Source organism: Apteryx mantelli, chromosome 1 (genome assembly GCF_036417845.1).
Source record: "Apteryx mantelli isolate bAptMan1 chromosome 1, bAptMan1.hap1, whole genome shotgun sequence".
Lineage (NCBI taxonomy): Eukaryota > Metazoa > Chordata > Aves > Apterygiformes > Apterygidae > Apteryx > Apteryx mantelli.
The window spans coordinates 222,627,830-222,641,388 of NC_089978.1; the positions used below are offsets into that span (position 1 = coordinate 222,627,830).

The 13,559-nt window shown below is 43.5% G+C and overlaps 1 protein-coding gene across 12 annotated transcripts in view; it reads right to left on the reverse strand.

The window, feature by feature from the left end:
- SHANK3 (SH3 and multiple ankyrin repeat domains 3) overlaps positions 1–13,559 on the reverse strand; it is a 376,011-nt gene that overhangs the window by 307,428 nt on the left and 55,024 nt on the right. For all 12 annotated transcript variants that reach the window (XR_010887770.1, XR_010887771.1, XR_010887772.1 and 9 more), the window contains exon 4: positions 12,637–12,745. Coding sequence is in view for 9 of the 12 variants with exons in the window: in XM_067317628.1 (XP_067173729.1) it covers positions 12,637–12,745 (109 nt within the window). In the remaining 3 variants the exon portion in view is untranslated. The remainder of the gene's footprint in view (positions 1–12,636; positions 12,746–13,559) is intronic.

Below are 13,559 nucleotides of genomic sequence, written 5' to 3' on the forward strand. Positions count from 1 at the left end.
TGCCGACCGCAGCGGGAAGAGGGATCTCCCAGCGACATCCCTGTTGTTCCTGCAGCTCGGGGAAGCTGGGCGACGCGGTGGAAGCAGGCACGGCCCGCTCTGCCCCGAGGTGGGGTGGCGGTGGGGTCCCCGCTGGATCCCGAGGGAGATGACGAGAAGGTGACCCGGGGGCACCTTTTAAAGACCATCGCTTGCTCTCTGTGCCAAGTGCTATTGTTTGCATTTCCACTGCTATTGCTGCAGCTTTCAGCGACTGCTTTTCACCATAATAATTTCTATAAAATCTTCTTCCTTTATGGTTATTTTAAAAGACTTTGAGATAATTTGTCCCTGGCAGTGTTATAAGGACTCATAGGCTCCCACAAACTTCAGACTGTGGCACGGAAAATGAAGCCTCCTCATCAGCTCCTGCTCCAGGCATCTACTCCTATTTCCACATGCAGTAAAATCAGCAGTCTTTTTTCGATACCCCAGTTTTAACAACCCGAGCTCCTCAAAGAGGCAAAAGACACAGAAAAAAAGGCTCCAAATGTCCTTCTACTCTCTATGCCAAACTCTATTGAAAATCTATCAAATTATCTTGAATACTGAAGACTGAGAAAGGTCCACATGGGGCATTTCAAGATGCACTGAATGAACCGCAGCTAGTAATTCGTTCACAGTTTAACAGACCACAGGCACCCCTGCTATCTAGGATTTTAGTGATTACACTCTGCTAATTCTTAGCACCATGTATATCAAAATATACGTTTAAAGTAATTAACCAATAAGTGAAGATCCATAACAGAAAGTGAAAACTAGCAAGGCAATGCGTTGCACGTTGCACAGCATAAGAAACCAGCTAATGCACATAGGAAGGGGCTGCAGCTTAGGTTCCTTGCCTTTGGCCTGTCGGACCGCTGAACTCCACGGTGCGAGTTTGATACTGGAAGACTGTGTTACGCTCACTGGCCTCGTGAAAAGCACCTGCATGACAAGCTCAGCACCCATCCGAGCACCGTGGCTGCTCCGACGAGTCTGCTCCTTGGAAGAGGGGAAATGAGATTCTGCAACCAAAATCTTCAACGGCAAACTGCGGCCAGCAGATGAGAGCTGCACTTCGGAGCACCACCGGCGGTCGGAGGAACGGGAGGCTGCGGAAGGAGCAGGCGACACCATCCGGGCCTCAAAAGCTGCTAGCGGAACTTTTCCTTTAGTCAGTGGGTTAAAGGGAAGAAGAGCTGGGGACTGCAACAGCTGCTTTGAGGAATTCTTTGTGCACATGGCACCTTGTAATCCACAAGTCTAACTGGCGAGCGAAACACAGAAGTGAACCATCTCTGGAGGTCAGGTGCTGCTGAGCTGGCACCGAGCTGTGGCAGCCAGAACGTGGATCAGATAAAATTCCAAAAGACCTTGCAGAAGTTCATTTCTACTATATTCAAAGTAATGTTTTCTCTGTATTTTTCTCTTGTAAATATGTTCTCTGTTTGTTTTGCTAAAAGAAGCTTAGGATGAAAAGCATCTCTAATGTTTTAATTATATACAAGGTATTCTGCCAATCATTAAGCTGGTTGTTTCTGTGAAAGCAATGAATCACATTAAAGCTGTGTTGTGGAACAAAACTTCTTAGGTCCTGTACCCAAGACCAGAATGAGATTCCTGGCGCTGGGGCATGCTTCCACCGATCACAAGCGTCTTAACACTACATCAGGTGTTATCCAGCCCCCGCAGAAGCTGGCAGCAAAGAGACAACTTGAGAGGTTTGCAGTGTCACAGCAATATGGATGCTATTCTGGAGCCTCGCAGAAGAAAGAAACTGTGAAAGTTCGTCACATTTGGTACGTGTTATGAGGACTGGAATTCATGAGGAGAGAGAGGCAAAGGCAGCAAGGGAAGCTGAGAAACTCCAGAGACTGTTCCAACATGATCAGAAATAATCTCTTCATTCCGCTATCAGAACTTTTTTTAAAAAAATCCTTATAACTCCAGGATTTAACTTCAGCATTTGGGAAACAGGTGGATCTGTCTTCAAGTTGCAGGACAGACGATACCAGCCTTGATATGAAAGTTTTAATGCAAGCTGCTAGAGAGGCGCGTTACTGTCTACACTCTGCCCCTGTACAGACATACAGTACGTAGTGACAGAAAGCATCTGCCTACGATAAATAACACCTATATGTAGAACCTCAGGGTAGTCTTGTCAGCTGTAGATGAAAGCATTACATAATGCCATTTCAACTCCAACTTCACTGAATCCAGGCATAACATTTTTCATTAATCTGCATTGCACATTGCAGTGAACTGAAAGAGATGCCACCAGTTTGCTGAAAAAAGGTTTGAAGTAACTGGATTAACAGATTTTAAACTGAGAAGTACCATAATCCTATAAATCACAAGGCACTGGAGTTTCATCCAGTGTTTTTCCCATCTAGGCCAAACAACTGCTAGCTGAATCAAAGCTTAACTTTTAGCTTCTAAAAAACCAAAGTAACAGAATATACACTGCATGTTAAAGGTGAGTCATTCTTGTTGTTAATTAACTGATTGCACATTTGTACCCTGAATGCATTATGCCATAGCTGGCAAAGACTCTGGAGTGTAGCATAGCCAAAACAGACAAGGAGCCATCTCCAAACGCCTTGGGCAGAGGGTTTTTTCCCATAACAGTAAGCAGAAGGTAAAGAAAGCACTGTCATGCACAATAAGTATTTCTTGTCCTCACATCGTACTTGGGTCACAGGCCATAGTGCTGCACACAGTTCAAGAAAATTTCTCCATACCTGCAATGACTTCCTCTCATTCTCCCCCCGGTCCCCAGTTGCCACACTCTAGGTTAAACGTGGGAACTGGCTTTCTCATTTCTCCATCCTAAACTATTACTCAGGCTTGAATCTAATCTTAGCATAACGGTAGCTTCTTAAGTGTGTTTTTCATCCTTAAAATTTACCTACAGGAAACAAGTCTGAAAATTTAGTCTATTTTAAAGACTACTAATCTGTCCTAGAGTATCTTCCCAGAAATCCTTGAGATGGTGCAGTGAGGGACAGCTTCTGAACAGAGAACATTTTAGAAGTTTAGTGGCATCATCCTTTCAGAAAGTGGAGAGCCAGAAGAGGATTTGTTGCTGGTAACTGCTTCCACTTTGGTTGTTGTGCTGAAATCTTGTTATGGGCTAAACGGATTACTCCGTATATGTGAAGTAAAGTACTGTTAGTCCAGTATTTAACACTGGCCACATCAACATCTGACCTGCCAGCCAGAAAGGCAGAAAAACTCCCTCCTTCTTTGGCTTTGGGCCTAAACGACCGCTCTGCACTTTGACGAGCCCTCCCCATCCCGGAGCGGCGTGTTACGAGCTCTTCTGCCTCTGCCTTCCAGGTAGCACAGCCAAAGCCTTGGTCCCTAAACGTCTTGCTGACCAGCTTCTGAGCGTCTGCTGAATTCACTGCCGATGAGATGAGCACCACCGTTGCTAGCTGGCCAGGAGACGAGTACATCGAGCAGTGATTTCATCTCAGCTACACAGTGCCTGTCCAGCTGTCCACTCACCGTGTCTCAGGGCTGTCTTCCCGCAGACAGACAACCGTTAGCGACCACCCACCAGCAACCATGTCTGCAACCTGGCTGCACAGCGGGTAGAGTCTGCCTCCTTCCTCTGCCTCCCCAGAGAAAAATAACCACATGCACAACGTTGTTCCTTGTCTCAGAGACCAGACTATCTTTAAAACCTCACCTGCATCTCCAGACCATGGCATACAGGCAATCTCTCTTCGGTCACAAGAGTGAAGCCTTTTGTGCAGGAATCACAGCTTTCCCAGGTTTAACCTCAAAATACAGCAAAAGCTGTGCACAAAAGAAGCCACCCCAGATCTCCCCACCTTCTGCTCTACCGACGCAGCTTCGCTGGCCACCATGCCATGGGAGCTTTGCCACAAGAAGCTTGGCTGCATTTTCAGATCTCCCTGGCAGCTGGAAGAATTGCGAGGTCCCACAAGTGGAGGGGAGTAATTCCCAGGCCCCGCAGATTCATAGATGGATTTGCTTGCAACAATTGTATTGAAGGCTCTGTGCTTCAACAGCAAGGCTTCCCCTCGGACTAAAACTAGGCTTTAAGAGAAACGAAATAAAAAAGCCAGCTCCTATAAAACTAGTCAGGTTCTGTCCTGTAACTGTAGATACAGGAGCCAATTCTTAAATCAGCTTAGGCTTGCTATAATCAAAGTTCAAACCACCAAGGTTTCAGTTCTAAGGTCTTCTGCATTCTGGAAGAGAATATTAAATATTAAATATTTAATGCTGTCCTTTCTCTCCACATGCTCTCTCTGCTTCCTCAGAAACCAACGAGAAGATGGTATCCTGCAACCAGGCTTCTCTGACCTTATCCCCAGCAGTTCTCTGTTCTCTGGTCTCCTGCGTCCTGCAAGTGCCACATATCTTTCGCAGCTTGGCAGCCCGACAGCTTAATCCTCTTCTTAACCCTGGGCACTGCACACACTCATTTTAATAGATATCCTAGTAGACATCCTATGTTGCAGACTGACACTCAGGTAACACCTTTTAATACAAAGCTACAAGATAAAATATTCTTCTACCCATTACCCTCGGCTTATCTAACATAAAGGCAGAGCAAGAAGGACACAGAACAATAATATTTTTATTTTATCGTTACAGAATAAAAACACTATCTATCTTGCACATATATCTATTACTTTCTCCAAGGACAAGATGGCACAAAAAGGAACCACAACTGACACATGTCAATCATATCATTTAACATACTCCTGTAAAGTCCTCAGACCTGATGGTAAAAATGCCAGTTTGAAAACTTGTAGAGGAAAATAAATAATCTGAAAAAAATAATTCTTTCTCACCAGCCATGCCCAACACTAACATTCAGCTAAAAATGCCCAGAGCTCATAAGAACACCACCAAAAAACACTGATAGGAAAGAGAAAGAGAGGCCTCCAGTTACAGAAGTCAGAACACATAATGATGCAGTACTTGTACATCATGTACCACTGTTGGGTTTTTAAAACCGAATATATCATTGTTAACTTACTTCTTGTAATGATCAGCGCTACAAAACAAGCATCATTAATAATCCTAAATTCTTTACCAGGAGGAAGAGAGGCAGGCGTCCTTTCTAATCTTGTTTTCTCACAAAGCTTTGTAGACAGAATTATAATCTAAAGCTCTGTCCATATGTGTTGTCATGGTATGGATGTTCACTTTCTTTGACTAAAATTGTTAAATTAAATAAAAATAGCCCAAAGATATTTATTTTGATTTAAAAAAAATTTTTATCTGATTTTGTTAACCTTCTTCCAAATCAGCTTGAGCTCAACTAGCTTAAGCTATTCATATTAAAATAATAACTGGCTATGCAGTTTTGTGCAGCCTTTAAAATTCACACTATAAATTATATCAATGCAATTTTACATGGGAATTCTCTCAAGGCTTGCTAAAAAACCCTCTTCCAGCTGCAATTGTGCTGGTTGAAGAGGTTACCTCCCCCAGCCTTCCTCCAACTGGTTGTCGCTGCCCTACACTTGAAGGACCTCCATCCCAGTGTGCCAGCTTAGCTGCTAGGCTAGGAGACCAGCCTAACCTATTTCAGAAAAAAATGGAGCTACTTATTTTTCTAAATCTTGTGTTAATTGCATAATTAGGTACTTGAGAAAACCAATTTATCTTCTTGCAGAAAAACGGAAGAAAGGCACATTTGAACCAAAAGTACATAATAAACTCCAGAAACTTTTCTTTGGTGGGAGTTGCCACATACCTTTCCTGCCTTAATTCCAACTCATCAGAAAAGCAGTACAACAACATATAATGCCTCCAGATTCAGTGCCTCAACTGTACATCCAAAGAAGCCCTACAGGTGATGAAACAATAAAATCAGTGAGCAGAGCTACAGACGACCATATTATAGCAGACCCCCTCTCCTTCAGGGAGCGTGTAACTGGAGCTGTCCTGCTTTAAGGAGTCTGAGGTCCCACCCCAGGTATCAGCAGGGTCACTTGCTTGACTTCTCCCCCAAGCACATCAAAAGTGGCAAGTGACAACGTTAGCAAGACCCATCAGGCTATGGATCCATCAAGAGGCCAGACAGAACAGATCTGCTTGCATTTCAGTCGGGGATGGGCAGTGCACTGGTAATACAGCGGTATCATGACTCTAAATATATGCAGTACCAAACTATACCACAACGACTGCTGATACTGTCATGAGATTGCTCTTCTCGTACCCTGCTGTGCAGGGTCTCTGCCTCCTCCTCAACTGTCATGCAGCAATTCAGGAAATCCCAGGTTAGTAAAGAGGTCCATCGCCAAGTAGACTCGGCAGGGCTAGCAGGAAAATAAGACTGACAAATAGGAGTTTCATAGGGAATATGGTTCCTTATTTTCAGGCATGGATCCACTCCAGCTGCACAAATGGAACACCTATGTTGAGGTGGATGCGCTATGCTTTCCCTTCCACAGGGAGGAAAAAATAGTCCTGTGTATGAAGTGCGATCTGGTGATGAATGAAAGATATGGTTCAGAAGTGCACATCACACCATCGTGCAACATCTGAAAAATGAACACTTACTGGACAGCTAGACTAGGGAGTTAGTTAGCCCTAAAAGTAGCCCAAAGAGAAAGATCTGCAGGGAAGGAACTGGGAGACAGAAATGGAGAAAACAGCCTCGCAGTATGTCAAGATGGGCAACAGAACAAGAGTACCAACTGCTATCGATGCCTCTGCAAGGAACCTGCCTTCTCAAAAAGAAAGCAAAACAGATATTTCAGAGGGAGCTGCAGAAGGGAATTTCAGATTATTTCTTTCCAAATCTACTTCTCTATTCATTACTGTTACAGTCAGTATTGAAGTAGTTAGAAAAATTCTGTGACAAATGTACTATATTTTCTTGCCTATGACTTTTATTTCCTTTCAGCAAGGCCATCAGCTCATATTTTATGCAAGGATTCATGAGAAGCTCAAATCCTGAACAGAAAGCCTGTTTTAAGTATGAGAGGTAGATGGCCAAACAATGTACTGTCTTCCTCAAGTCATAGCAAGAGGCATGGGATTCAGCCTGCAAATTAAGGCGCCTAAATGTGGATGTGTAAGTTCCCATCATAGTTAATGGGGAAGTAGTGGATAAACCAGCGGAGCGCAGCTTGGCTCGCCGTGCAGTAGCCCCACGGGGTAGGACGTAGCTGTCTGAGCATGGGCACCCGTACCAGACTGGGGTGGATGGTAGATGGTACCAGACTGGGGTCAGGCAGGGTGTCCTACCTGACCTCCCATGGCCACGGCAGGGAGAGCGGTGCAGCTCTCCCGTGAGCCCTGTGTCGCCACGGCCAGACCTGTGCAGGTGTCTCGGACACCCCCAGGCACTGCGGACAGAACGAGGCGTCCTGTCAAGGCAACCGAGTCCGGCCTCAGGGCTGGCAGCTGAAGCACCATCTGGACTCCCCTCATCATAACCTGGAAGTTTAGTCACTTACCTTTAGGTGTTTTAGCGGGAAAGCTGAATCCCACCCATGATTTTCTTTTAATATCGGATGAGCTTGTGAAATCAAAGGGCAAGAATTCACTAGGAACAGGGCATGAGAACGCTAAAGGACAGCTGAAGAACAGAGAAGTCCACGTGCTTATCCCAGAGATCCTTTCAGTCTTACAAGCAGGAGAAGGCATTGCGCAGAAAATACTCAAAGGGAATCACTAGCCACATGAAGGGAGCAAAACTCAGAATTTTTGGTTTAGTGAGCAGTGGACCATTCTAGAAGATTTTCTCAGTGAATGACCTGCATTTCACAGAGAGGTGAGATAATGATCTTGGCTGAGAAATAGGTAGAACAATTAGAAAGGCATTAAACTAAGAACACAAGTGAAATGATTCTGAAGAGGGAAATGCAGCACAAATGCACCATGTCAAAAGTAATTAAACCTATTTAATAAAGAATGTGAGGAAGAGTTTTCTTCCTCTTTGTTCACTTCAAAATGCTAGGGGACTGGATAACAAGAAAAAGGATGCAGACCACTTTTACTGGTAATAGGAATTTTGATATAACTGTCATTACTGAAACCTACAGACAATTATACCATTTTAGAATATTAAAAACACCTGATTGTTATTAGAATGAGAAAGTAATGAGTGGGCAATGAGGACTAGAAAAACAGTTTACATTAAAATCCCATCATCTATTACATGTCTACTGATGATTCAGAACAGTATCTTGAATGCATATACATCAGCGTCCTAAGTAACAAGTGAAAAGGTCCTTTGTAAGATTTTGTTACAGACCACTAAAGAAGAAATGCATTAACCTTGTAGTGTTCATCTCCAAGTCATACAAATTAAACCTTGTACTATCATGGCAACTTTAACTTGAAAGAAATGCTGGATGTCCAACACGGCCAGCAATAAAACACCATTTCATTTTCTGAAAAAGGAAAACTGATCACTTTTCTACAGATATTGCTTTGTTCCAATGTAAAAGAATGCTATTTTGTAGCAAAATACTTGACTATTGTCTAGTCAACTAAGGACTACACAGAAAGAGGAAAATTCCAACCAGACATTTCAATCTTTGACACTTCCGAAGGGAATCAACCAAGGAAAATTAGATTAGGAAACTGATTATGGGAAAACAGGGAAATTTAAAATAGAAAGAAAGAAGTAAAAGATGACTGGATGTTCTTGAAAAATAATGTGTGCAACCCAAACTACATTTCCATAAATCAAGAGGAGAACTATTACTTCCTGCTCAGTCCAGTTCAGCAGTGAAGTAAAGACGGCGGTTACAAACAAAGAAAACTGTAATAACAGGACATGATGAAAAAGATAGCGATCAATATAAAGTGAAAATTAGGAAATGAGGGGCAATAACAAGAACTAATGACACAGGAGTAAAGAAATCCATGCTTGGCATGGCAAAGGACTATCAGAGAGGAGTTTTGTCGCTGTTGTGTAAAACACATAAGACAGAAAAGATTTCTTAGCACGAGTACAAGCCAGTCACTAGGCAGATAGTGTATAATTGCTAATAAACACAGACAGCAAAATGACCAATAATTTATTTTTAATCTTGCTGCCTTGGAAATAAAATATTTTCCATTTCATTAACAAATAAAATGGATGATATACAACATCTACTAGACATAATCAATTTATTCAAACTCGGGTAACTCATGCCAAAAATCCTTAACTTCTCCCTGGAGATCTTCCTGGTACAATGATGTTCAGTTTTAATACATTTTGAAGTACTGGAACATTCCAAAAGACTAGAAGAATACCAGTGTTGGGCCAGTGTTCAAAAAGGGGTAGTAGGATGATCCATGAATCCACCAGCCAGAAAAATAATACTCACCCTGGAAAAATGCTGGGAACATTTGTTTGGAATTTAATTGACACAGCATTAAAGAATAGCTGTATCATTAATATCAGGCAATCAGGTTTTACCAAAAATAGGTCTTGCTACTCACTCCTAATTCTTTCCCTTGATAAGTTACAAGTTTGATTGATGCAGATAGCTGTATTGATGTAAGACTCGTGTTCAGCTGAGTCCTACATGACATTACAAACTAGCAGTATAAAATGTCAGTTAAGCGTGTTCTAAATGAATTAAAATCCAGCTAAAGAGTAGGAATCAGTGGTCATTGGGGAATGTGGTCAAACGTGTGGGTACTTCCAATTCTTTGAGGTGTTGGATTTGACTCTACATTTTCATCAGTTATCTTGAAATAAACATATTGATCATTTGATGAGATTTGCAGGCGATACAAAGCTGGGAAGATTGCCAAAGACCAGTCAGGAAAGGGCAATCCCAGAACCAGAAGACATTTGGGTCACATTGTAATCCCACAGGATGCATCTTCAGAGGAGCCCAGGGTGAATACTACCTTTTGGGGAAGAGAAGGTGGACTGTCCTGCACTGCCAGTGGTGGCTGTGCTCTAGGAAGTCACAGCTTTGCAAAGTTCTCCTGTCTCCACAGGTGAAACCTGACCCTCGCCATAAGCGCTGCTGTGGCCAGCAGCCCTGGAAGGAGCAGATTGGTTCCCACTTTGCTGTTTCCATGTTCCAGCTCAAGCTGTGCAGGGAAGTCAAACGGGCACAAAACAACCTTTCCAAAACAAGCAAACAAACCCCCCAAACAAGGCACTTTCTAGTGGTTTAGCTATGATCCAGCTCACACGAGCCAAACAAACCCCAGCAGAAGGCAGAGGACAGGACTGTGATGCAGGAGCAGGAACAGGAGGGGTGAACACCTTGGGCCCCTTCTCTGTGAGGCAGGCAGCACACCCCAATGCTCCCCACAAGGTTGCAGCCTTGCAAGCGCTAATGTGGCCCCGGGATGCTGGACAGCAAGGACCAGAAGGAATAACTGCATCTCTGTTCATGATGAGAGTGGTACTGGGATACGCAGGCTGCCCTGGTACCTGCGTTCTTAAAAACCTTTTAAAAATGGAGTAGTGATACATGAACCACAAAAACGATAGGAAAACTGGAGAAAATACCTTCAGATGAAAAGCTGAAGGAGTTCAGCCTCCCTTTAATTTAGCAAAAGGAAGACTGAATGTTGACTTGATTACCATGTATAAATACCTTCATATGAAGGCATACCAGGTACTAATGTGCTCTTTAATCTTGAAGATAAAGTATAACGAAAGCCGGAAGCTGAAGCATACAAATTTAAATGATATACGAATTTTAAACAGTGTAGATGATTAACCAAATAATGAAGGAAAGGCATGGATCCTCTGTTCCTTGAAGTCTTTGAATCAAGATTGATGACTTTCTGGAAAATATGTTTAAGCTTTGCTTAAAACACACACACACACACTTGGACGCCACACAGGGTGACAAGGATCCAGCAATATACAGGAGGTCAAATTAGATGGCATAATAGTCCCATGTGGTCTTAAATTCTAAGATTCCATGAATTCTGAAAGGCAGTTTTATGTCATTCTTTGAAGCACAGGAAACGTTGTAAAGCAAGTAGTAATAAAGTGGTTTTGCACAAGAATTAGGACTCTGAAAGTGAGGTGTCCCAAGACCCATTCTGTTCCAGTGCTCTATTTTCACATCTCATAACATCCCCTGTGATTTTGCCTTCAGTTCTGAACCAGATCCACTTGACTAGTTGGATCCGTTTTTTTCTTCTTCCCCCTCTATATTTGGAAGTCTTTTCAGTACTCAAGAGCCTGCTCCCATAATCATATACTCTTCTGTGAAATAACATCCAGGTTGAAACCATATCAGATCCAAAACTTTCCCAAGACCCTTTCAAGCAACACACTGCACTCCACAATATAATATACTTTGGAAAGCTGAATCAACTTCAGAAGCATGAAGGACTTCCTTTAGAAAGAAAGATCCTACAAAACATTTGTAAGGTCTCAGACAAAAAACAAAACCAACCAGAATTGAGCAGTTTGGCTGTGCTCCAGGACAGATAGTGAACACACTCGCATGTATTAACAGTTTATTTTTCATACAAGCAGCAATTTGTCACAATAGTCCAGCAGGCTCAGACACAGCAGCTACACCAGTGAATTAAACAATATAAACATTCCTGGGCACTATTTGAATGGTCCTTGCCAGGGTTTGGCTGAACCACTTTACACTTTCCCAGTTCGGGAGCTGGCACAGGCCAAGGACTGTTCCCAAAAGGCAGTCTGGACACAGCCACCTTATCTGAGAGGACAAGAGAGGTTAACAGTAGGAAAGCCACCATACTGTGCCAGCTGATCTCGGTGCCAAAGAGTGGCCTGCACACATTCAATTACTAGTGCAGAGGTAGCCAGCATTTCAGAACCGACCTGAAAAAGCATCCAACTCAACCAGAAGCACAGAGCAAATTAATCAGACTGGAGACTGCTCATGGGTTGGAAACGTGCCCATGATTAACACACGCACGAGTCCAACTCGCTACACTAAACACTAATAAACTGCATTATTATAAAACAGAAACAATAGAAGTAGTAACTCGTCTTTCAGAACAGCCCTACGAGGCTCCACAAACACAGGAATGGGGAGAGGTTCTCTCACATTACAAAGTCAGTAAAGAAAAACACACTGGAGTCATTCCCACTTCTTACATCCAGGAGCACACGTACAACTCAACAGCAAGCGTTCTAGAGATCTGGCCTCTTTAGGGTGAATTTTATTCTCATTTAGACTGAAAAATTTTGAGGAACACAGAAGCCAAGATTTCATTTTCCTTTCCCCAAAATATTTCTTAAATCTTCTCACTGCTTCATGAACAGTTCCTCAGGCTGCAATATATATTCATCCAGCTTGCCAATCCCAGAGACAGCCTCATCCTCCCCAGAATCCCAGATCAACAGATGCACAGTCCCACAATTCTTTTATCTTATCCCACATTCCCGGACTATGCACCTTTTCCCCCACACTACCTTCTGCCAAGAACCTTTTGTAATTTCATATCCCAAGGCCTCCAAGACCCAAGAATCATATGAAGACACATTCCTGAGAAATTCAACTTCCTACCCCTCTGTCCCAAACCTTACATTTCAGACAATAACATTTGCTACAGCCCCTCCGAAACAACCATTCCCTCAAAATCCCACTGCATCCCCTAGACACTTTCTCCCCTAACCACGTTCTGTCATCCTCCCCTCTCTGGAGAAGCTAATCTCACCTCCAGTATCCGGATCATGAAAGTTGGGGTCCAGGCCCTTCTCCAGGAGTCTGCAGACCTTCTCCGCATTTAGCATTTGCACGTACTCCATGAACTTCTTCAGATTTGCCTGCAGTCATGACATCCCAGGAAAACACACAATACACAGTGTTAACACCCCCATAAGGGGAAAGGAGCCACGAGAGGAACATGCCCATTCAGGAGACTCAAGGCAACCAGCAAGAACAATGGGACAGCACCCACCAGAAACCAGGGCACATATTTATTCCCAGACCCCTGAACCTATTAGAGGGCATGCTGCAAATCTGCACAGGACATGCTCTTTCCCTCCCACCCCTCAGGGCTGGAGATCGCTGGATCATTTCATGCAAACCGTCAGGGCTGACGGCCACCACCCTTCGCCCCCCAGATGCCCACGGACAACCACCCACCCTCCCTGCTAACGCACATTTTTGGTTCGTGCACAGCTGTGACGCTCATCGTCAGCCATGTAAATTTAACACATTCTTCAGCGAGACGGTGCAGTGCTTGCTATGGAGGGTGGTGTGTCAACTGCCTGCTAAGCAGCAAGCTAACAAAGGTAAAACGTACCGCCCAGGGTTTTACATGTCTACTGTGTTTTGTGGCCCAACCTCATTGCAAAGGGATATAACCTATCTGCCTGTTGGACTTGAAACAATCAGGAAGGAAGACCAAGCTCCTCGAACACTGACTGTTGTTGTACGGGGCAATGAGTGTGGCCGTCATACTGTCTGCTGTGAAACTGTTTTATGGTTGATATAATTTTCTATCTTGGGCCAGAGACTAAATCTGCTCTCCTGAGGGGAATGAATAATCAAAAGTCTCTCTTTTAAGTCTACCAGGTTGTTTCTGGGGATTTCCCCCCCCCCCTTTCTTTTTCTCTTTTGGGTAGCTATACATGA